The sequence below is a fragment of the Epinephelus lanceolatus genome, chromosome 9 (genome assembly GCF_041903045.1).
Source record: "Epinephelus lanceolatus isolate andai-2023 chromosome 9, ASM4190304v1, whole genome shotgun sequence".
NCBI classification, from domain to species: Eukaryota; Metazoa; Chordata; class Actinopteri; order Perciformes; family Serranidae; genus Epinephelus; species Epinephelus lanceolatus.
In genome coordinates, this window is record NC_135742.1 from 2,307,992 (window position 1) to 2,331,292 (window position 23,301).

Below are 23,301 nucleotides of genomic sequence, written 5' to 3' on the forward strand. Positions count from 1 at the left end.
CATGTACATTATTTCTCTGATGTGTTTAAGGCTTTTGAAAATGTGCATGTCAGCTATCATTCATTCGTTCCTTCATTTTAAAGCAGCAGTTTTACAACTGTCATCACTCTGACAAACATCCAGCGTCTGAAACACCAAAAATGAAACCTTCACAGACTTCAGCAGCTGTTCAATCCAATCACGCCGGGCTAAGATGACAAAATACTGACACGTTAAATAAAACAAGGCTAAATGATAACGTATTACGATCTAGTCTCTAAGCTGTCGTCGTTAACCTGGCGAGGAGGTGTTCTGGGGTTTTCAGAGTATCATAAAGCGTAACAGAGGTGACCCCCCCTCAGGACTGCACCTTCAGCTCGTCTTTAAACAACAGGGAGGGACATCAGACAATCCTCAACTTGTGATAATTTTATTGGCATCCTGATTAGTATTTTGTTGCAAGTCAAATGACAGGACAAGGCACCATGTTGGGGGGACAGTTTAGACAATACAGTTATTATTCAGGACAAACTTAAGGATCTGGATGCTTAACATCAGCCACCACTGTTATGTCATGTCTGAATAAAGCCATCACAAATATTAACAAAACAGACACCTGCGTCTGTGTGACCACAGCCATAACTCTGACAGATACAGGCAGCAGTGCAACCTTTTCCTGCAGGAGATCAAGAGATACATGCACATTAGGGATGCACGATGACATTGGCACGCCGGCTGCGAAATGAACTAGAAGAATTGGCAAACATGCTTTTTCTTATATTGCACAATGAATGTATCTTACATACTCTGAAAAGTCTCCATCTGCTGGTGGGCCGTCATGATGAGAGTATGCATGACGTTAACTCCACTACAGAAGAGACTTGATGATCAATATCGTGCATCCTTAATGCATATCAATAAAATCGTTTTAAGTGATTGAATTATTGGCTCTGAAACACTAAAATCACACACACACACACAAGCTGCTTGTTAATTCCACGCTCTTTTGGGTTTTTTAAAAATTACATATGAACATGATTGAGAACATTTAAGCCAGATGGTCTTCTTCAAGTGAAGGAGTGAGTGTGAGCACACTTGTATAATACACAGACAGATCTCTGATGACACGTCACACAGTTTAACCCTATATGCACAGTCCCTGAGTGCTGCAGCAGTCAGATGATTCCCAGAGGACTTATTTATCAGTATTAGAATAAAAAGAAGAATTAGGAATGAACATGCAGTGTGCTGGTAGTTTCTTCTTTTTTAAGATCTGTGAACATACACACACTGGTAATGTCAGAGGGCTGTCATTGGTTGATTTCAATGTTGGTCCTGGAACCATACAGCATGTTGATCCTGGATCATGGGTGTTTCTCAGAGTCGAGGAAGGATCCTCAAATGGCCGAATTTCAAGGAACCTACGTCAAAGACTCGCCGAAGGACTGTTCCAATGTCAAGGATCCTTGTGAGTTTCATGAAGGACTGAGTCCTTCTTTCAGAGAAATTCCAAAGATGCATGATCAGCAGGTATAAAATCCCCACAATGCTTTGCACACGATTTGCTGGAAGTGAAGGCGGGGCCTCTTTGCCAGCGCCGCTCGGCAGGAATTAGATAAATACGTCTTTTATTTGGATTAATGTCTCCACAAGTTTTAATCATACAAGTGAAAAAAAATACTGACAGGAACCTTTCTAATGTGTTCACTGCCGAATAACGAGGTTTTTAAAATAACTCCATGTGATAAAACATAAAAGTTTTTACATTAATCATTCACAGCAGAGATGGAGTGCTAAGTGGAAGTTCCTCGGAAGGACTCATCCTACCAAGGAAGGATCCTTGACTCTGAGAAACACTGCGTCCTACTCAGCAAAATCACGTCATGTGGGCAGCCCCCCCTCACTGACATCTCTCAGTGCATGTGAGTGTATTACAGACCAGTGTGTGCATGTGAGTGTGCATTTTGTGAGAGGGAAATTAAAAAGTTTAGCACATGTGTCTCTCTCATGTTGTGATGGGCAAAACAGTTCTTTACATGTTACTGAATCACTAGAATCAGTTCATTAAAAAGATTCATTCAAAAGATTTGTTCGCTGAATCATTCAGTGTTTGGCGGGAGGAGCCCTGACTGTGTGCTGCGTAGTCCGACTCAGTCTCTCTCTGTTGCTGCACTGGTGAGTCTCATCACTGGCCAGCCTAACGTTTTAAGTTTGTTTATCTGGAAACTAAGTCTGTTAAAACAGCGGGGAGGTGTGTGATTGTGTTCATGTGGCTTGACTCCTGGCTACATTAGCCGCTAGCTTGGAGAAAACGGTCCCCATGAAAGTGTATCGCTGAAAAGAAATGATTTGAATCACTCAGGGATCGGGGTCGTTCATCGAGTGATTCGTTCACCGAGTGATTCGTCACGCGGTAGGCAGTCCCTCCCCGCACCCTGGCTGCTTCACAACTCACGAGTGATTCATCTTTCGTACGGACTGAATCGGCAGTTCCACTCCCGGCCTGCACGCTTCGCTGCTGAGCTCAACTGAACTGAGAAATGAACGAATCAGTTCCAGAAGTGATTCAGTTCAGTATGCTCACTCAACAGATTTGTTATTTTGAACGATTCGTTCGCGAGCGACACAAGACTACTTTCATGTGAAGCTGTGCAGTCCTTCTGGAGTGATGTGCAGTGAGGGCCACAGTCCAGAGACACTCAGCTGTGTCCTGACCTTTGACAGGGAGACGCTCAGTTTGGTCTTACACTGGGGAAGTGTTTCATTCATACATACTTTCAGACTCCACCCAGTGTGAACCACTGACAGAGTTAAAACTCTACAGGAAGTCACTGAAACTTGCTGAAGACGTGAGAGCTCTTAAACTGTTTTCATTACTTGATATTTTAAGTTAATTTGAGATGGCCCTGTTTTTGTGTTTGTTTGAGTTCAGTAAAGATTGTTAAAATAAAAAGTATCACTGAGAGCAGCAGCAGCAGCAGCAGCAGTCATGAGTAGGCCTAACAGATCCTCATAGACGTCGTCAGTACGGTTTTATTTCCTCCTCCTCCTCTCTGCAGATGAACAGATGACTTTACAGTAAAAACTGACGGATCTTTCATTTTAACAGATCTATAAACTCATAAAGTGACAAGAGCTACGTGCACACACACACACACCCACACACACCCACACACACACACACACGTCATTTATTTCCGGTGTTTAACAGTTTTATCACGCGGATCCCAAACAGCTGCTGCCAGGCTGCACATTACTGTCAAACTAACACAGGTTTAATGTGACGGATATTTATTCAATGTTTTGATCATGTTGTTCCCGCGGTGTCTTCCAGGTTGTGAGCGGCCCACTCATCACCTGAGCCCACCTGACAACCCTCAGCGATCACTGTCACCTCTCTACACACTCCTGCTCATATAACAACACGTGTCTCCATCAGCATCATTCACAGAGTTAATTTATGTGTGTGTGTTTAGTTTGATAGAGTTTACTCACCAGCTGATTGTTTCTGCGCCATCACTGCCCACGATGAAACTGAAAGTAAAATAAAACTATCTCTCACAACTTGTAGGAAAAAAGTTTTACAACATATTCAGATGTGTTTCTGTATAATCACAACTTCTCCAAAATATTTATAATGACTTTATAATCGTTAACGTGCTTTAATAAGCAACATGAAGAAAAACATTTCCCTCTCAGAAAAAGAAAAACGCCTCTTGACTTTTTAATTTTTTTCCTAACCTTTACTGACACAGGCTCGTTTACACAGAGTTCACTTGTGTCAGTGTTAGAGCTCCACCTGCTGGACACACAACAGGACAACACAACGTGTTAGTAAAATAAACCAGTTGTTAACTCACAGATCATTAATGTGATCATAATGTGACACAGACTTTAAATTCAGGTGAATTAAATCCAACAACTTGAAACATGTGTCATGTGTTGGACTGTGTCAGTGTTACTGATTGAGATCAGTGATGTTTTGGAGGCTGTGGTTTGTTGTGATGTTTTATTTATTTGTATATTTTTGCTTTAAAGGAAAGTTTACGCTAATACAATCGTCAGAACTCCACAATGTTTATGAGCTTTATAGATGCCTCTAAGGCTTTCAATCACATTAATCATGAGCCACAATTGATAGGTCCCTAAATAGATCATTATCACACCTGTGCAGGTCAGATGGGGGGCTGCAGGTTTGACAGGGCGCATTCTGTCTCCACACCTGTTTTGGACACGTGCAGGTGTTCAGAGCACAGACATCCTTCACCCCCGACACCTCTGACTCCCCCTCACAGAAAATACTGTATGTCTGTAGTGTTCTTGTGGTCATGCCACTCTCTTCATCTGCTGGCCCTGCAGAGTCTCCCTGGCAGAGCAGGGCTGCTATTGTGACTATTGACCTGTTGCACACTTTGGTACATTTTTACTCATGCTTCAGTTTCATTTGCACTTTTCATAATTATCTCCTGGGCTAGTGCAACCTTAAGGAGCTTTTATTCTTTTAGCCCTACCTGCTATGACACAGTTGATGTATCTGTTTCACCCAGTAGTCCTGATTGTACAATCATGTTATTCCAATCTGTATTCTTGCTGCACTACATGGTCGTCTATGTGTCTTCATTGTACATGATGGTTGTATCTGCCATGCAGCTACATCCCAATATGTGCCCAAAACAAACTTCCCATTTGGGACAATAAAGGTTATCTTATCTTATCTTATCTTATCTTATCTTAAGAACTGTTAAAGACGGATAAAGCTGAGCTAATTTTTGTTTGGAAAACATTTTGAAGCATGTATATATGATAATATGTCCTTAGCGGCCAAGAAAACATTTATTGTGGACCTGTGTCAGGGCTGGAATAACTGTTCACATCATGTGGATATGCTGAGTTACAAATTAAAGTCCTGAATGCAAAACTTTACTGGTGAACAGGTATGTAAATATTATCTGAAAAATCTCACAGTCATTAAGTAAAAGTACCTATCATGCAGCATAATATCCCCATACCTGTCAGAGTTATAATATAATTATTAGGTCTGGTTTTCATCACCATTGCATTACTGTGAAGCCCCATAAATATGTAAATTTGAATTACTTTATCTACCATTGGGAAGTTAAACAGCAAAATATCAGATTTTATTTGTTCTTCATTCTGTTCTGTGTGTGAAATTTAATAAGCAGAGTGAGTGTACAGCTGTCAGCTGAATGTAATACAGTAAAAAGAACAATCTTTTAGTATAACATGGAAAAACAAAAATAATCAACTACAGTACAAGAATCACTTTTAGTTTAGTTTTATTGTGACTGAGTTTATTTACAGGAACAACCGTGGGGTTAAAAACAAAAGACATAAAATAATAATAGCAATAAAGAACCTCAGCAAACTGATTCTAACAAGCAGGTCCATAAAGACATATTCCAACTATGGTAAAAATAAATAAATAAATTTAAAAAAATCTATTATTACAGAGCAAACATAAAACTTTGATCCACACATGAAAACGTTTTTTTTTGTCATGTCACATTTTCAAAAACTTTCCTTTAACCAACTTGTTCCTTTGTCATCTCTACACATATTTTACATCATATTGTTTTTTTAAATGGTTGTTCTGACATTACTTTAAACACATGCTATTACAATGACAGTGACACTACTACATTTTATCACTACTCTTTTGTCACTGTCAAAGTCAGTCACACTAACTTGAACCAACCTGTTTTATTCTTTTAAAGAAAGACACTGTGTGTCGTTGAGAGTCTGATGCATTCCAGTAGCTGAAAGGACGAATGTACAACATGACAAAAAAACATCTGTAAAGGTTCACAAGACATTTTAACCTTTTCAGTGTGACAGTGACAGTGTGAAAGAAACATGGTCAGATTTATGACACATATCAAAAACAATATATATTAACCTTGTTCACAGTGTAAATGTGTAGTGGTCCCAAAGACACTTTGGGAACTCTTCATTAATTCAGAGTTTTTCCCTTACAGTGTAAATGTGTCTGAATTTAACTGTTCATCTGTTTCCTGGCTGATCCAGACTTCAGAGGCTTCTTATGTGAGTTGAGTTATTTTGCATGTAATGATGGGTCTCTGAGTGTTGTGGATAAACATCTCCTGTTTAAAGTCTTCCTGTTGTTCACAAATGTTCATGTAAAAAGCTGGTTAGAAACCTGGTTAAATGTTGGCCAAGAGAGTGCAGGCAGCCGCCAGCATTATTATAGGATGGTACATTTTCTTTTACTTTTCTGTTTTTTCCTCAAGCTCTCAATTTTTCTCTCCATTTCTTCTTTCTTCTCTCTCTCCTGATTCAGTTCAGAAGTCTGTGCATTTATTTTTTTGTTCAGCTCTTCAATTTCTTGCTCATGTTGTCTTTGAAGTTCCTCCTTCTCTTTCTGAAACAGTTTTTCTATCAGTTCCTTTTCCATGTAGCAGCAGCCTTTATTTTTTCTCACCATGGTCTCAATCTTTGTCATCAGCTCTCTGACTTGTGTTCGGTTCTTCTGATCTTTATTATTGAAGACATGGTATCTCCCTCCACACTCTTTAATCAGGTGTTTGACAAAGTCAACACAGTCTTCTTCTATGTAACTTTCAACTGACTGATTGTTCAGATCGTCTCCTCTGGTGAACAGAACCATGATGAAATTACCTGAGTTTTCACCAAAAATCATCTTGATCAATTTTACAGCCTCTTCTTCCTCTTGTGTGAAGCGGCCGATCTGCAGCACCAGTAAGAACACGTGAGGTCCAGGAGACAACATGCTGATTAAATTCAAAAGCTCCTGTTTAATTTCATCATTAGTCAAAGTTGTGTCAAACATGCCGGGGGTGTCGACCACAACAATGGGCCGTCCATCAATCTCTCCTCTTGCTATTTGGCAACACTTGGTGATTGATGTCTGACTGGCTTTGGATGTAAAACATTCTTTATTCAGAATAGTATTTGCAGTCGCACTCTTCCCACTGCCGGTCTTTCCAATCACCATTATTCTGAGAGGCTCTCTTGTCTGAATGCCATCAGAGATATGACCGGATGATGCCGCCATCACTCCCTCCTGAGGTTCTTCTCACCTCTTTAACACACTCTGATGAGCTGGAGACTGAATGAAGCTCTGTGTGACCTAAAATGGCCTTGGCTGCTGAAGTCTTCCCTGCTCCTCTCCTCCCACACAGGACCAGGTTTAAAGCTGCTCTGACTGAGTGTTTAAAGGTATCTTGACTGATCAAACTTCAGTTTGTCTGTTCTCAGTGAATCAGAAGGCTTCACCTCCAGCAGCAGAACATTTGGTTCAGGAGGACAAAGAGTCACACAGCTCTTCACCTCTCTTCTCACTGTGTTCTCTGGCAGACTGCAGACTTCTGGAGGTTTCACTTGTGTTAATAGTTTACGTCTCTGCTCTCCACATGCAAACATTAAGCACAATGCTTATCTGGGAATGATTTGGAAATGAAATCCTTGACCCTGCAGCATGAAGATGCAAAGTGTCGTCAGAGTCCTGTGTCTTCCCCAGCAGCACGATTCTGAATGCAGATACTGTAACATAACAAAAAGATAAGGTATTGATTTAATTTTATTTATTTATTTTGAACATTTAAAAAAAATAGAATGTATTGTAGGAAAAAAACCTACAAAACAGAGACAAACAAGAAATCATGAACAGACTTACAATGAGAAACATACATTAAAGGCGCTGTATGTAAGAATGTGGCCAAACGGTTACTGCACTCAAATTCAAAATACTGCCACGAGTCGTGTCCGCCCCCCCTCCCCTACAGATTCGAGGTTGCTGGACAGAGGCACGCTGGAGACTGATTTGTTTGCCCATAGGCGGCTGCCGTGGCAGGGCAGCGTCACCGCGTCCTTGGTCTCTGTGACATATTAGGAGGATTTTATGACTATTTGCTTCAGATTTCTTACATATAGCTTTAACATTTCATGTCCTAAAAGGAGTAGGAAGAAGCAACATGCTTGTCTAGTCCTAGCCCCCAATCTCAAACTATAATATTCCATCACTAATCAGACTACATTAATACACTCTCCTCACAATCAATCAACCACACATTTACACCACGGCACTTCTTAATACCTGAGAATCAATTTTACCATGTGTATAAAACAAATATGAAAATATCAATTGAGAATACCGAGAACAGTGTTACTCTTAGGGCCGTATCTACTAAAGGTTTGCATGTATAAAAACGTGTGAAAACTCATTGCACACGCAAAAAAATGTACAAACTGATTTACTAACAGTGCGCACACATGGCTGCGGTTATTGTTACAAGAAGGAGACATCGAAACGATGAAAGAAGACACAGAGAACACATTTTTCACCCTCGTGTGAACATTTTTGGAATGAATGAGGAAACAATCATTAAAACATATCGCCTATCCAGCATTGCCATTTTGGAACTGTCCCAGGTCAGTACACGATTGTTTTCTGTTTTCCAAGTTAGTGTGACCCAATAAACTGCAGAGCATTGCAAAGTTAAGCAAATCAACATTTATTGAAAAAAAGATGATTGAAATCACTTTCTAGATTTCAAACATTATTATCAAATGAAATACACAGTCTCATTAAAGCTATAGTTGGTAATCCTGTTCAGAAACACTTCTTGTTATACTGGGTGAAATGGTCCTTCCATCCTGAGAGTAGTCAATACATTATGTGTTCAGAAAAAGGAACGAAAAAAATCCGACCTGTGTGGCAGCTGCAGGCCTGTAAAAACTCTGACCAATCCCTGCCTCTCGGTGCGAGTGGAAAGAACCAATCAGATGCCTTCATGTCTCATCCTTATATATCGCTCTGGTCCTGCCCAAGCCCCCCTCCGTCCCTCCCTCCCTCCTCCCTGCGTGCACTCATCACGTGTCACCGTTGCCGGAATTATTCAGCACACTCCTCAGCAGAAATACAGAGTTAGCAGGAGTTTGCTGCACAATGGCAGAGAAAATGCAGCCAAAAGCACCACTTCCAGTGTTACTTGTAACAGCTCGCCCCACTAAACAGGCTGAGAAGAGAAAGTCAGAGGCAGAAAAGGCTGTGACGAAAAAGGCTTTAGATAAAGCGAGAGGACAAACCAGACATCAACATCGGTGCAGCTTTTGAACGGTGGAGACAACTGAGGGAGCTGAAGGGCCTGAAAAGTGATGCAGAGGTTGCTGTCTTTCTGTTGGACAGGTAATTATTTGTTTGCTTTTTGTGCAGTTATTGCGTGCAACAGCTGATGTTAACCTATAGATTTCATTGATTGTTGTTGAAATAAAATTTGTGGTATATTTTCTATAAACCGTCTCTTGCCCTGTGGTAATTTCGGACCTTGTGTGACCTTTAACATTGTTAAAATTAACTATTTCCGGGGGTTCAATTCCCCAGGTGGCGTTGTCTGGCAACAAATCTTTTCCACCCTCCACTTGCCACACTAGGAAGTTTGAGCGATCTGCATGAAACTGGGTGAACATAATCTAGGGACCAATATCTAAAGTTCCCTCTTGGCAAAAGTTGGAAAACTTACTAAAACTGAGCTTCTATAAGGCAATGAATATTGCGGAGGGCGTGGCTCATCACATAAAGGTGTATAACATCTCAAGGGTTTCACCCATCACCACGCAACTTTGTAGGCATATGACCACACATAATCTGAGGGGACCCCTCCATTATTGACCCCATCAAACAAAATGGGGGCGCTAGAGAGCTCATTTCTTATCTAGGCCTAACCACCATATGGATTTTTACTAAACTTGGTAGATATGTAGAACAGGACGCCTCAAGGTGACTGGAGAAATTGAACTCTAATTGGCAACTGGGTGGCGCTATAACAACAGAAAAATGCTTCAAAATGGCTAAAATGCGACCGATCGCTGTGGCTCCCCCTGTGGACCAATGTTGGTGTTGTTTCTAATGTTTGCTATGACTAAGTCATGGTATGGTATGCTGTACATAATCACGGAAACTGTCAGTGTGTCATTCTGTCAGTCAGTCATTCTGTCTGTCCCACGTTTTTCTACTCACTGACGTGGTCAATCTATGTGAAACTGCACATAGGCATTGAGGACTGGCATAGGTAGAAGGTGACAAAGCTACCAATGGCTATGGACTAGTTTAATGTGATTTTTATGAGTTCTGCCTGACTATTGTAGTTTAGTGATGCAGCTGTATTTTAACTGTAGTTTAACCTCTGACTGCCAAAATATGAGGCAGCAGCGTTACAGCTGATGCACATAGTGATGACCCAAGAGTTAAAAAAAAACGACTTGATTTGCAGGGTGAGCACTGAGGAAAAACTCACTGGAAAATATCTGGACAAACAGAAATAATAAGGTTCCAGCAATTTTTGCATTTGTCACAGGTCATACACCATGACAAAACTGAGCACAGTAACAAGACACAACGTAGTTATACTGCATCAGCAAGGTCTCTCCCAGGCAAAGATTTCAAAGCAGACTGGGGTTTCAACATGTGCTGTTCAAGCTCTTTTGAAAAAGCACAAAGAAACAGACAATGTTGAGGAGCAGTGACGCAGCGGTCAGCCGAGGAAACTTTGTGCAGTAGATGAAAGACACACTATGCTTACTTCCTTTCGAAGTTGGAGGATGTCCAGCAGTGCCAGTGGTCTTCATGGAAGAACTGTGACCAAAAAGCAAAACTTCCGATGTGGATACAATGCCAAGCGACTCAACTATGCACAAACACCCAGGAGCAGAGGTGCAGTGAAACATTTGGCTGTAGCAGAAGGCAGTTTGTGCACTGAAAGTCTGGAGAGCGTCATAATAATGTCAGTCTGGAGGCAACAGTGAAGCATGCTGGAGGTTCCATGCAAGTCTGGGGCTGCATTACTGCAAATGGTGTTGGGGGTTTGGTCAGGATTAATGGTGTCCTCGGGGCTGAGAAATACAGGCACATACTTATCCATCATGCAGTACCATCAGGGAGGCACCTGACTGGCTCCAAATTTATTCTGTAAGAGGACAATGACCCCAAACATACAGTCAATGTCTTCAGGAAATATCCTCAGCATAAAGAGAAACAAGAAGTCCTGGAAGTGATAGTATGGCCCCCAGAAAGCCCTGATCTCAACATCATGAAGTCTGCCTAGGATAACATGAGGGGACAGAATTATTTGAGGCAGCCTACATCCACAGAAGATCTGTGGTTAGTTCTCCAAGATGTTTGGAACAGCCTACCTGCCAAGTTCCTTCACAAAACTGTGTGTAAGTGTTCCTAGAAGAACTGATGCCATTTTGAAGGCAAAGGGTCGTCACACCAGATACTGATGCAATTTAGGTTTTTCTTCTGTTTGCTCAATTTGCATTTTGTGAGTCGATAAAAAAAACAAAAAAAACTAAACTTTATATTTTTGAGATCATTCTTACTTTACAGCATTTGTATCTATATTTGACTAACATCTAGAGTAAGAACCATAAAGAATATATTACAAATAAATGAGAAATATCTTAATAATAGTAGTAATTATTAATTTAACTCTGGTTTGAATGATGTGTAATTAAAAAAAAACAAAACAGTCCTGCTTTCAGCTTCAGTGTGTCTCAGTCACATGGGTTTAAACTTGAAACGGAATTCTAGGTCAGCATTTTCCAAGTTTAACAGTCAACTGAACCAATAATACTGATACTACTACTACTAATAATAACAATTCTTACTATTGTTATTATTGTAATTGTTATTATGATTTTATTCATGGGTGCAGATCTGATGTCAAGTTTAGGGGGCACAATCAGTTTTTTTTTTTATTGCACGCGTGCAAATCATGCCCACAGAGCGCTTGAGACTGCCAGCATATTTCACGATTTCATAGAGGGTCATCACCATCACCAAGTCATTCAAAAAGCACTACACAGAGAATCATATGTTTACCTTTACTGTTTATTTCTCTTAAACAGCCAACAGTACATGGAGCCAGCCATCACCCTCCTTTTCACTGCTTCACTGTTAGTTAATGCTACTTCTAGTTTCAGGGTCTCAGGCATGTTACGTCCACTCACGTTCTCATCTCTCCCCTCTCACAGATTCCCAGTTCTCCTCATCATCCTTCCTTTCTCCCAGTATATGGGACTACTGTATACATCAGTGGATATGGATGATTATCAGAACATGAGCCCCAAACTGAGCTTGGTTAAACTAACTGATCATGTTTTTTTACAGAGCCAGAAATGCTAGTGTTAGTACAAGAGCACAATAAATACTTACAAACAGAATCCGATTACGTTTTTAAATCTTTTATGGGCACACTTTCCTTTTCTTGAGGAAGTTTCAATCAAAATTACTGAATTACCCCCCGGGATCTGCACCCATGGGCCTACTGCACCTTTAAAAACAGAGTTTCCAAAGTGCTTTGACAGACAAAGCAAAAGCAGAAATGTGACAGAGGGCTATAAAACAACAGAAAGCCAAACAGTCCTAACAAATATAAGGAAGACAAAACTAAGGTCATTTCCTATTTCCGCAGTAATATAGCCTAAACACGTGGTTACAGCCCCCTCTGTGAACTGGGGAAACAAACCCATCGTTTTTTCTTTCAGTCTGATATTTTTATTACTGTTAATTTTTATTTTCATTAAATTATAACTTAACGATTTGCACGTGACAGTAGCTGTCCGAGAGGTCGGTGTGTCTGGTGTATTTCTGCATGTTTGACGTGTTCGTCCGCTCCATTTCAGTACGCCAGTGCACTACTTAACACGTAACGGCGAGAGCCTGGAAAGCTGTCGAAATGAAGTGCAGTCTGTCAGCCAGCTGCAGTGACCACCTGTCTGCTGACAAGACAAACGAAAATGTCGGACTACAGGACAAAAACAATGGTGACTTTAGGAGTTGTGGTGTAAGCCTGAATGTCAGTCATCAGTTCGCTGTTTTATCCATCTTCCTTGACTTGTTTGTGTTTGTTGGAGCCATGTGGTCGTGTTGACTTATACGCCACTCTCGCCGCTCACATGTGGCGATGGATCTGGCGCATCTGCCGGCTGTGATCAAACTGAATGCGGACTCACCATGGTGCGCACCGTGTGAGCGGACAGAGGAGTTTCCAGCTCAGTTACTTAAGTTACTGTGGCTACAACAAGCTGTGGATGTGATCTGAACAGACACTCACCTGATGATCAGCGATCGATTTCCAGAATGACGTGAAAATGTAGCTCCTCTGACCCACTGGCTGTGTCTCTGTTCAGTTTTGTCGGGATTTATTCATCAGCTGAGCTCATTGATGAGCCACCAGCCAGAAGTAAAGATGAATAAAGTGAAAGTACCAGCTGACAAAAGAACAGGAAGAGGAGGCGTGACCGATGAGTGAATAAGTGAATTCAATAGTTTAAAATATGTTTTATGACTGAAATTCATTTACTGACAGCAAATATTGTAGGCTATAACACATGATTAGATTATTTCGAAAAAGCAACTCTAAATCATGTTAAATCCTGTTTTATTTCAATTATTTCATGGTGTTTCAATAACAAACACAATATCTTTGACTAGCAATTAAAATCAGGGGCCACTTAACTTGATTATGTAAACGTTTGCTTTATGATATTTAAACATAACTGGTGTAAATCAAAGACTGAGTGTAAATTCAAGTCAGTTACATTTATAGGTACCAAAAATCACAATTCATAAATGGCTTCACAATTTTTAATAGTACATGTAAAGTCTAAATTCAGATAAAGAAAAAGCAAGCAACAAAACGTAGGACTGCTTTTCAATACCCGAACAATGTTACATAAGTTTGTAGTCACATTTAACAGGTGATGTAAAGCATATTTTATGTCATCAGCTCTGGAGAGACTGTGACTGTGTGTAGTGATGTATTTGTTGAAAAACTGAAGAAGGAAAATATAGCTGTTAAAATAAATACATAAAATAAAGAGCATGTGTTATCTAACTCAGGTGTGCAGTGTGTAGGTTGAGCAGATGTGTGAATGTCTTTCAATATAACATCCTGCTTTCAGCTTCACTGTGTCTCAGTCACAGTTGGGGAACTCTGGTTTTGGTACAACAACAACAACAAAATGCTCTGTCGAGTTTTGAAGAAATATTTCAGCCTGTGTCAGAACTGACAGCTAATAAAAAACTGTTTTTTACGAGCTGTCACTACCTGAACTATTTGGCCAGTTCTGACTCCCAACTCATCAAATAATGCTGCTTTATCAGTGATTTTGGCATCAGATACCAGCGTACTGAGGCACATTTTACAGTGATGTGATGAATTGGGCAGCAGCTACTTCTCATGCCGCCACTACAAACTTAACTGTCAAATCTGGCCGCTGGCAACAGACAATGAGATACTCTTAGTAGCAGTATGACACAATGCTGCTGGCAACTACTGTACTATGAAGAGCAAGGACGCCTGTACAGGGTTGTGGGTGGTGGTTTAAAAAGACACATTGAAGTGGAAAAGCAATTTAGCATCTGTCAGTGTTGTTAGCAGAGAGCCTCTCAGTGTGTGTTAGCTCACACCGGGCAGCTGGTGAACCTGAATCTGACAGAGAGTTGGAGGGAGATGGAGTGGTTTTACACCACACTGTGTTACTGGTTGTTAAAGGGACATTGTGTAACATTTTCAGTTGTTTATTGGCAAAAATCGATGTCTGCATTCATAAACATGTCATCACTGGTGTATCATTACCTCCACCAATAATCTGCCTTATTCTCTTAAAAGGAGAATTTCGGATTTGTTCATACATTGTGCGGGTACGCCGTCTGGGGGGTTCCATAATGTTTCGCCATCTTCAAAACACCTCCATCAGCGAGGGATGGCGTTTATGTTGAGAGCCAGGCCAGTGCTGCGTGACTGAGAAGCCGAAGGAGAGGAGCAAGAGGCACTTCGCTACGACCCCAGCACTACTGCAGCATAACACAGTCCCACTCTTTGAGCATAATGCAGCATCATGGGAGATGGAATCCTCATCGCCAAGAAAGCGCAAAAGGGAATCAAAAAGGCAACGTGAGCGGCGAATTAAAAAAACAAGGGTCAATATCGGGGTAGGCTTTCCCAGGTGGAGAGAGCTGCTGAAGGAGAAAGGTTTTAAAAGGGATGCTGATGTAGCGCTCCTCCTCCTGCACGCCTAGCTCATACCGATCCTCTGCCTCTCTGTCTTCTCTCTCTCCCTCTCCCTACTGCTGCAGGCGTTGAATCACCAGATGAAGATCAAAATATAAATGAATACACACACACACACACACACACACACACAAACACAGCGGCTACTGTAGATGCAAAACAGTGAGGCGCTAGAGTGCGCTATCCGTTTGAATGCAATATACGATTTCAACGTTAGATGGGAGAAATTTCTACACACTGTCCCTTTAATGATGGGTTGTTACCTAAATTAGCCTGGCTGTGTTGAGAGTTTTAGGAGTTATTCAGTTTCACAACAGAGACAAACAAAGCTGAGGCTCAGGTCAAACACTATCATTATCTGGCTATCCATGACGGCACTCGAGGGTGACGTGATGCTGCTCGACTTGTGTGCAGCTACCATGAGTAAAGTTGAAGACGGAGGGGCAGGTGCTCGATTCCAATGCCATTGTTGGACATACAACACACTTTTAATTGAGAGCTGATACCATGGGCAAAACTTACAAACTAAAATGTAAAATTATTAAAGGAAATAGAAAAAAAACATGTATTGCAAAAATGGCGCATATTTAGACGGAGGGCAAAAAGGCAGTTGCTTTAGAACCACCTGAGGTCTGTCTGTGTTTTAAAGGCATCACACTTTAGTTGAAATAATAGTAGGTAAATAATAAAATAATAAATAATAAACACTAAAAAAAAAAAAAATACAAAAGGTTCTGATGAGAAATAATAATGGTGTTGCTATGGACATGTTTAAATTACATGTACAGTTCATGTACAGTACATTTTACATGTACAGTTCAGATGAAACACATTTTTTTTAAGAATTCATTGTTTTTAGTAGAAAATACAGTATCAGTCATAACATTCCTACACAGACTGATGACCTACTGTTTACAGCAACATACTGAGGGAACAGCTCAGCTGACACACTGATGCAACATTATCTTTATTTTAATGAGTTGCAGTGTTGACCATAAGCTGCTGAAAGGTTCTGATTTAAAACCTGCAGCACTGCTGGTTCTTTCTTCATTTTGTTTGTTCCAGTAGCTCCTGTTTATTAACCATCATTTCAGAGAACATCTTCAGCTTTTGGGAAACACTTAATGAGTTTAAGATGGTTTGTAGGATGGATTGTATGATCATTTCAGTATTAAGATGCATTTGGGAATCAAGGCCCTGGTCACATTCATAAAAACAATCTGTGTGTTTTAAGTTCGACTTCCTCAAATAACAGTCATGTTTTTATGTACTACAAACAATGTGAACAGCTATATTTTCCACCACAGAAATCATCTTAATGAAAATGATGTGTCTAAGAGATGCTGCTGTTGACTTTCTAGATGTAAAGTCTCTAGAAATTATATTCACCTTATTTGTATTGGAATAGGCACAGAAATCTCATACAGATATTTAAACACACAAAACATTAAATGTCTGCAGGGGTAGATTCCACTGGAGCCACTCTCTCTGCAGGAACCATTCAAACACTGTGAAATTCATCCCACGACATTCTGATAGAGAGACTTTAGTAACAGTCTTGGGTTGAAACTTTGCCCCTTAATCGTTTTCAAAGGAAATGTTAAAACGGTGTAAAGGTGCCCTCTGCCCTGGTCGGCCCAAAGTACTCTGCTTGTCAAACGTCTCTCACTTTGGGTTTGTTTGTTTACCTGCTGCATGTTAGCAACACGTGTAATTTATACAGTGATGACGTCATATCATCAGCTTTATCACTGCAACTAATCAAATATGTCAACATGATCTTTTTTTCTTATCGTTTGGGAAACAAAGCATAAATATTGATATCTAATCATGTTACAGAATTGTATAATACTACAATAATATAACAAAAAAGTATTGAGAGATTGGCAGGATGGCAGCAGTGTCACTGGGGGGTGCATTTTTTCCCCCCTTTTTTTTCTTTCTTCAAGCTCTCCATTGCCTCCTTGAGGTTTTTCACTTCTTCCCCCATAGCTGCCTGTGCTTCTATTTTGTTTTTCAGTGCTTCCACTTCTTTCTCCTGTTTTTCTGCTAAGGCCCTCTCTCTTTGCAAATCATCTTTCATCTCTTTCATCTCTCTCGAAAGGTTCTTAACCTCTTTCTCAACCTTTAGCCCTGTCATGTAGCAGTTCCCACCATTTTCTCTCACCATGGAGTCAATCTTTGTCATCAGCTCTCTGACTTGTGCTCTGTTTGTCTGATCTTTATTATTGAAGACATGGTATCTCCCTCCACACTCTTTAATCAGGTTTTTGACAGAGTCATCACAGTCGTCATCTATGTAACTTTCAACTGACTGATTGTTCAGATCGTCTCCTCTGGTGAACAGAACCATGATGAAATCTTCTGAATTTTCACCAAAAATCTTCTGGATGGTATTCACAGAGTCTTTTTCCTCTTGTGTGAAGCGACGACCGATCTGCAGCACCAGTAAGATGGCATGAGGTCCAGGAGTCAACATGGTGATGCACTCCAAAAGCTCCTCCTGAATTTCAGCTTCATTACGCTTCTGTTTTTCTTCAGTTTTGGACATTTCATTGGTGTCAAACAAGCCAAGAGTGTCGACCACAATGACAGGCCGTTCATCAACCTTTCCTATTGCTTTCTTGCATGTCTTGGTCACAGACTTCTGACTGGCTTTAGATTCAAAGACCTCTCTGCCTAAGATGGTGTTTCCACTGGAACTCTTCCCGCTGCCAGTCTTCCCAACCAGCACCATCCTGAGAGGCTCTCTGCTCTGACTTTCTCCACCTGTTTCTTTCCTCACATGCTCTCTATTTTCCTCCTTTGCAGTTTGACCCAATCGTGTTAACAGCTCTGGACGTTCAAGGTTCTTCTGCTTCAGGTATCTGTATCTACACATTCTGATCATGTCTTTTAAGGGCTGGTCTGGTTCATCTTTGAAACCTGAACTCTCCTCTCTGGGTGTTGAAATCAGTATCAATGAATGATCAAATGATTGATCACTGAAGAGTTTCAGGACTCTGCAGAGTCTCAGTTTGTGTTTCTCAGTGAAGTCTTCAGGCTGTAGAACCAGCAGGAACACATGAGGTCCAGGATCAGAGAGTCTCACACAGTTTTCTACATGTTCTGACAGTTTGTCTTCAGAGATGTTGAGATGCAGCAGATCTGGAGTGTTGATCAGAACTATTTCTTTGTCCTTTATCTGTCCTCTTTCTGTCAGACAGCAGTCTGGTTCTTCCACAGTGTTGAACTTAGTCTCTCCCAGTATGACGTTCCCCACTGAACTCCTCTGAGACCAGCTGTTCCCCAGCAGAACAACCCTCAGCTCAGACACTGTGAAAGGAAACAATGATATTTGATTTTATTTATTGTGAACATGTCAAAAAGACATGAACATGCAATCAAGTTACAGCTAATGCAAACAGAAGATTGTACTGCTGTTGCTTTCCATTAAAAGTGTTCAACTGATGAGCCACAGGATGCCTTTTATTGTGGAGGTGCCACAGAGAAAAAGTCACTTTGAGCTGCTGGAGGAAGAGCTGTAGGCAACAGGCTGCACACCTCCAACTCCTCTGCAACATCACAAGAGAAGTTGGAGGTAATTATGTTTCAAAGGAGTTGGAAATCATTATAACCACTTCCAGCTACTCTTACTTTGTCCTACAATTGTCAGGAAAAACGGGACGATCATGTGAAGCATAAAACCAGAAGGTGGTTGCTCGTAACATGATGGAAAAAGGCAGATTTTTCAGTGACATCTTTATCTATCTGCTTTCTGCTGTATTTCTACTGTACAAAGTAGCTCCTCAACCACTGTTTGGTGTCCCCAGAATTCTAGCACTCGTATTGCACTGCATTTGCTGTTACCATGGTAACCACAGGTCTCCCAAAATCTTAAGCATTACAACTTTAATTTAAATGTTTCATCATTTTGTTAAATCCCACAGTTTGTGCTATGAGTCACTTTAAATTTAGATTAGATGAAATCACAGATCAGTTCTGACTCAGTTCAGTTGAACTCACTGTGAGGTGGCAGATATCCGAAGCTGTTGCTGCGCCCCAGAGGCGGAACATCATCCGTCACTGTGAAGATAGATACAGATATGCTCACCTATTCAGTCATGCATACATTATGTGACTGACAGTCATCAGGTGACACAAAGACTCCTAATCATCATGTTGTCATTGCTCCATGTGTGATTAAGAAACTGTTTGATAACAGTTTAGAAACAACTCCTCTTCAAGGTGACGATATATCAGGGCTCTGTCTTTCACCCTGTCATGTTGCTCTGTAGTGGCCATCAGTTAGCACAGATTAAAAACATCAACGACACTGATGGTTCAGTAATTCTTAAAGTATATTAATATGAATATGATTTAGGAGTTTGATTTATAGATCAAATGATGAATTAATAATCACATACTGTCGTAAAAAACATCAACAACATCAAAACACATAAATAAACATTACATTGGATCATATATTGAACCTTTAAAGACTATGAAATAACATCAGTTTTTTAGAACCCTCGGACAAACAGTGAGTACTCACTTGTGTCAATGTTTCTGTGCTGTGTCCTCTGATCTGTGAAGAGTTCTGCTGAAGTCAAAGAGCACTGTGTCGCCACATATTTTGTAACAGGTCAAAATCACAGTCATCATCTGAAAAAATAATAAACACACTGGAATACAGTTTTAGTTCAGATAGGTTTGGGTTACAGCTCTCCAACAGTTTTTGGTAAAACAACCACAATAAATATTTAAATTAACAAAGGGCAAAAATCTTAATAATGTGGGCCTGATATTAACAAGATTAAATTTGGCAACTTGGGTAGGACCATAAATTTACTGTGTAGGAATTGTAGTAGGATGTATAGATCATTTTCATTATAAAGTTCTGCTTTAAAACATGTTGCAGGTCAACAATATGCAAAGTGTGTGTGCATGTACGAGCATGCTTGTGTTCTCTGATATAATAACAATAATAATAATAATAATATACAAACCCTGTTATGTGGAAAAACAGACATTTGTTCCTTTAAAATGTGATGTTACACCTGGTTAACATGTCATTTAAAGTTTGGCCACTAAAATAATAACTGGCTCCTTTACAGTAAAAGTGTGTGGGCTTCATTTTAATATAACATTGTTTCTGCTTTCAGCTTCAGTGTGTCTCAGTCTCACCGTAGAAACAGGAACTCTGGGTTAGTGAGAAACATGTTGTCAAGAAACACACGTTTCAACCACACAGAGACCTGTAAACAGAGTTTTGTGGTTGCACCCACTTTATGTTTCCTGCAAATATGCAGGTGCTGCAGCCATTTCGGAGGAAGTTGCACACTATCACACGCTGGGTGTTTCACAGGCCGAGTCAAATCATTTTAGGTTCAGTATAATAAATCTAACTAATGTTAGAGCCACAGAACTAAGATATAATAGTAGGCATTATTCGACTGAATCACTTCAGATTCATGTGGAAGATCAAAGTAATAGAGAACATTGTTTACGAAATGGAAAATCATGTACACAACCCCATTAGCTCTCAGAAAATTTCCAAATATCTCCACTTAAGAGGGTTGTGAATAGCACAGTGGGGGTGGGGGAGGGGTGTGTGTGTGAGAAATTAATTATACATGGGGGGTGGGGGGGGGGGGGGATACTTGCATGTGAATAGGACATAATCTGAGCTCACTTAAAATTAAGGTGAAAACAACAAGCTGTAAATCTGATCTGAACAGAGTCAACTGACGATGAGCACTGATCCATCAACATTCAGTTATTGGTGCCAGTTAATCTCTTGGATGATAATCTGTTGTCATGATGTTAACATGTTACAGAGAAACTACATTTTGTTATATCATCATTGTCAGACAGAGGAATATGTTTCAAGAGTTTCCACATATATATTTTAAAAAGGCCAAATATGAGTTTTTACATAAACTGGTCAGCTGTAAAACAAGCTGTCGTGATTCAAGTGTTGTGTGCAGACAATATTTGTATGTAGTTTTAAATCTATGGAGATAGATTTGTTTCATAATTATGTGTGTGAACAGATCGACAATCTGTGTGTAAATGTGTAATCTGTAAATATAAAACACATTTCGCAAATACAAAAAAAGATTTGTAGATATTCACAAATGCTTTTCATTTATTTGCAAATTAATTTAATGTATTCACAGATATTTTTTGTATTTGTGGAATGTGTTTTATATTTACAGATTACACATTTACACACAAATTGTTGATCTGTTCACACATAATTATGAAACGTGTGCAGATCAAGAAATATTTGGAGATCACCCTCTGTGCATTTACAGGTATTAATGACACAAATCTAACTCCATAGTAGAGGGTCATGGGAGGATGCCAATGAAGCAATATTACATCAATTGGCCAAAGGGGGGCGCTATAGCAACCGATTGAAATGTCAGACTTTGAATGGGCATATCTCATGCCCCGTATGTCGTACAGACATGAAACTTTGCACAGAGATGCCTCTCCTCATGAGAAACACATTTGCCTCAAGAACCCATAACTTCCGCTTATACAGATTTTCTGCCATTTTGAATTTTTTGAAAAACACTTCAAATGGATCTCTTCCTAGGAAGTTTGAGCGATCTGCATGAAACTGGGTGAACATAATCTAGGGACCAATATCTAAAGTTCCCTCTTGGCAAAAGTTGGAAAACTTACTAAAACTGAGCTTCTATAAGGCAATGAATATTGCGGAGGGCGTGGCTCATCACATAAAGGTGTATAACATCTCAAGGGTTTCACCCATCACCACGCAACTTTGTAGGCATATGACCACACATAATCTGAGGGGACCCCTCCATTATTGACCCCATCAAACAAAATGGGGGCGCTAGAGAGCTCATTTCTTATCTAGGCCTAACCGCCATATGGATTTTTACTAAACTTGGTAGATATGTAGAACAGGACGCCTCAAGGTGACTGGAGAAATTTAACTCTAATTGGCAACTGGGTGGCGCTATAACAACAGAAAAATGCTTCAAAATGGCTAAAATGCAACCGATCACTGTGGCTCCCCCTGTGGACCAATGTTGTTCTATCATTACAGAAAAATCTTATAATAATTTCTGCTTTTATGGTCCTGACAGTGTATCTGTCAGTTTAACATGTGATTGGCTCAGTCAGTCAGGTTACTGAGACACAACCTGTCAGAGCTGCTCATCAGATCCGAACAGAAAACACATCTAATGATCAATAATCACTTTACAGATGAGAATTTTCAGCCTCAAACAGTTATATTACCTAAACATCTTTGTTTCTATACAGAACACCAATAATACATAAATCCACTTTTTATATTTTGATTCAGTTGAGTTTACTCACCAGTTGAAGCTGTAACTGCGTTACCGTCTGAGACGATGAGTGAAAGTAACGGTTCACAAAAGAAGAAAGAGGAGGAGGAGAGGGAGTGTCTCATCACATCCACATCACACTTCATAAGTTCAGATGTTTTAAATGATGGAGGGGAAACATAAATAAGACTTAAATTCTTCACAGGAGAAATCAGAGATATAAGTGCATAAGAAAAAGCTATTTAGATTCAGTCGGCTGTGTAAAGACTTTTCACAAATGTTTTGTGAAACTCACAAGTCAGCACATTCATAATAGACTCAAGTTATGCTTTTTAAAAAATCTCTAATGTCAATTAGGGTTTCTGTTTTGCTACTTACTACTTCGGTTAAGCTGCAAAAAAGTAGTGGAATATTCAGAGTGTGTGCAAGTTTTTACTTTATCAAACAAAACAATCCTGACATGCACTATTCACTAATATTCTCAGGTAATGATACATCTCTTATATCTTTTATTTATAATTATTGTCATTCAAATACTTTGTCATGTTTTTCTTACCTTACATGTCTCTGCTGTGATGTGAATTTCCACTCAGAGATCAATAAGATCTGATTAAATATATTCACTTACAGGTAAAAGTCCTGCCTTTCACTTGTAGACGTACATCAGTATTATCAGCTATACATACTCAAAGTATTAAAAGTACAAGTACTCGGAAAACAGAAAATGAGTTGACAACACGTGGTGAAGCCATTAAACAGACATCAGTAGTTGATGTTAGAGCTCCATCTGCTGGACAGCAACGGTACAAATGCAACGAGGTGCAGAGAAGGTTACTACAGCATTTTGATCATGTGGGGATTTTTGGACACTGTAAAAGGTGTTGGTTCAGCTCCGTGGCCTTTTTGTGGCTGTGTTTCGTCATGATGTGAATAACTAC

The 23,301-nt window shown here is 40.0% G+C and overlaps 2 protein-coding genes across 2 annotated transcripts in view; both read right to left on the bottom strand.

Moving 5' to 3' along the window:
- Window positions 1-22,524, bottom strand: part of LOC117252561 (uncharacterized) — a 32,138-nt gene extending 9,614 nt beyond the window's left edge. Inside the window, exons 1-6 of the mRNA XM_078171060.1 lie at window positions 22,395-22,524; window positions 19,591-19,638; window positions 19,062-19,121; window positions 16,964-18,371; window positions 3,721-3,778; window positions 3,475-3,530 (exon numbers count right to left, since the gene is read on the bottom strand). Coding sequence (XP_078027186.1) covers window positions 3,475-3,530; window positions 3,721-3,778; window positions 16,964-18,371; window positions 19,062-19,121; window positions 19,591-19,638; window positions 22,395-22,509 — 1,745 coding nt within the window. The 5' untranslated portion in view covers window positions 22,510-22,524. The remainder of the gene's footprint in view (window positions 1-3,474; window positions 3,531-3,720; window positions 3,779-16,963; window positions 18,372-19,061; window positions 19,122-19,590; window positions 19,639-22,394) is intronic.
- On the bottom strand, window positions 5,260-16,951 carry LOC144464319 (GTPase IMAP family member 7-like). The gene is made up of 2 exons (XM_078171049.1): window positions 13,095-16,951; window positions 5,260-7,521 (listed from the first exon to the last, which is right to left on the bottom strand). The coding sequence occupies exon 2, from the start codon at window positions 7,031-7,033 to the stop codon at window positions 6,203-6,205; it is 831 nt and encodes a 276-aa protein (XP_078027175.1). The 5' UTR covers window positions 7,034-7,521; window positions 13,095-16,951; the 3' UTR covers window positions 5,260-6,202.
- Window positions 22,525-23,301: the final 777 nt, after the last annotated feature.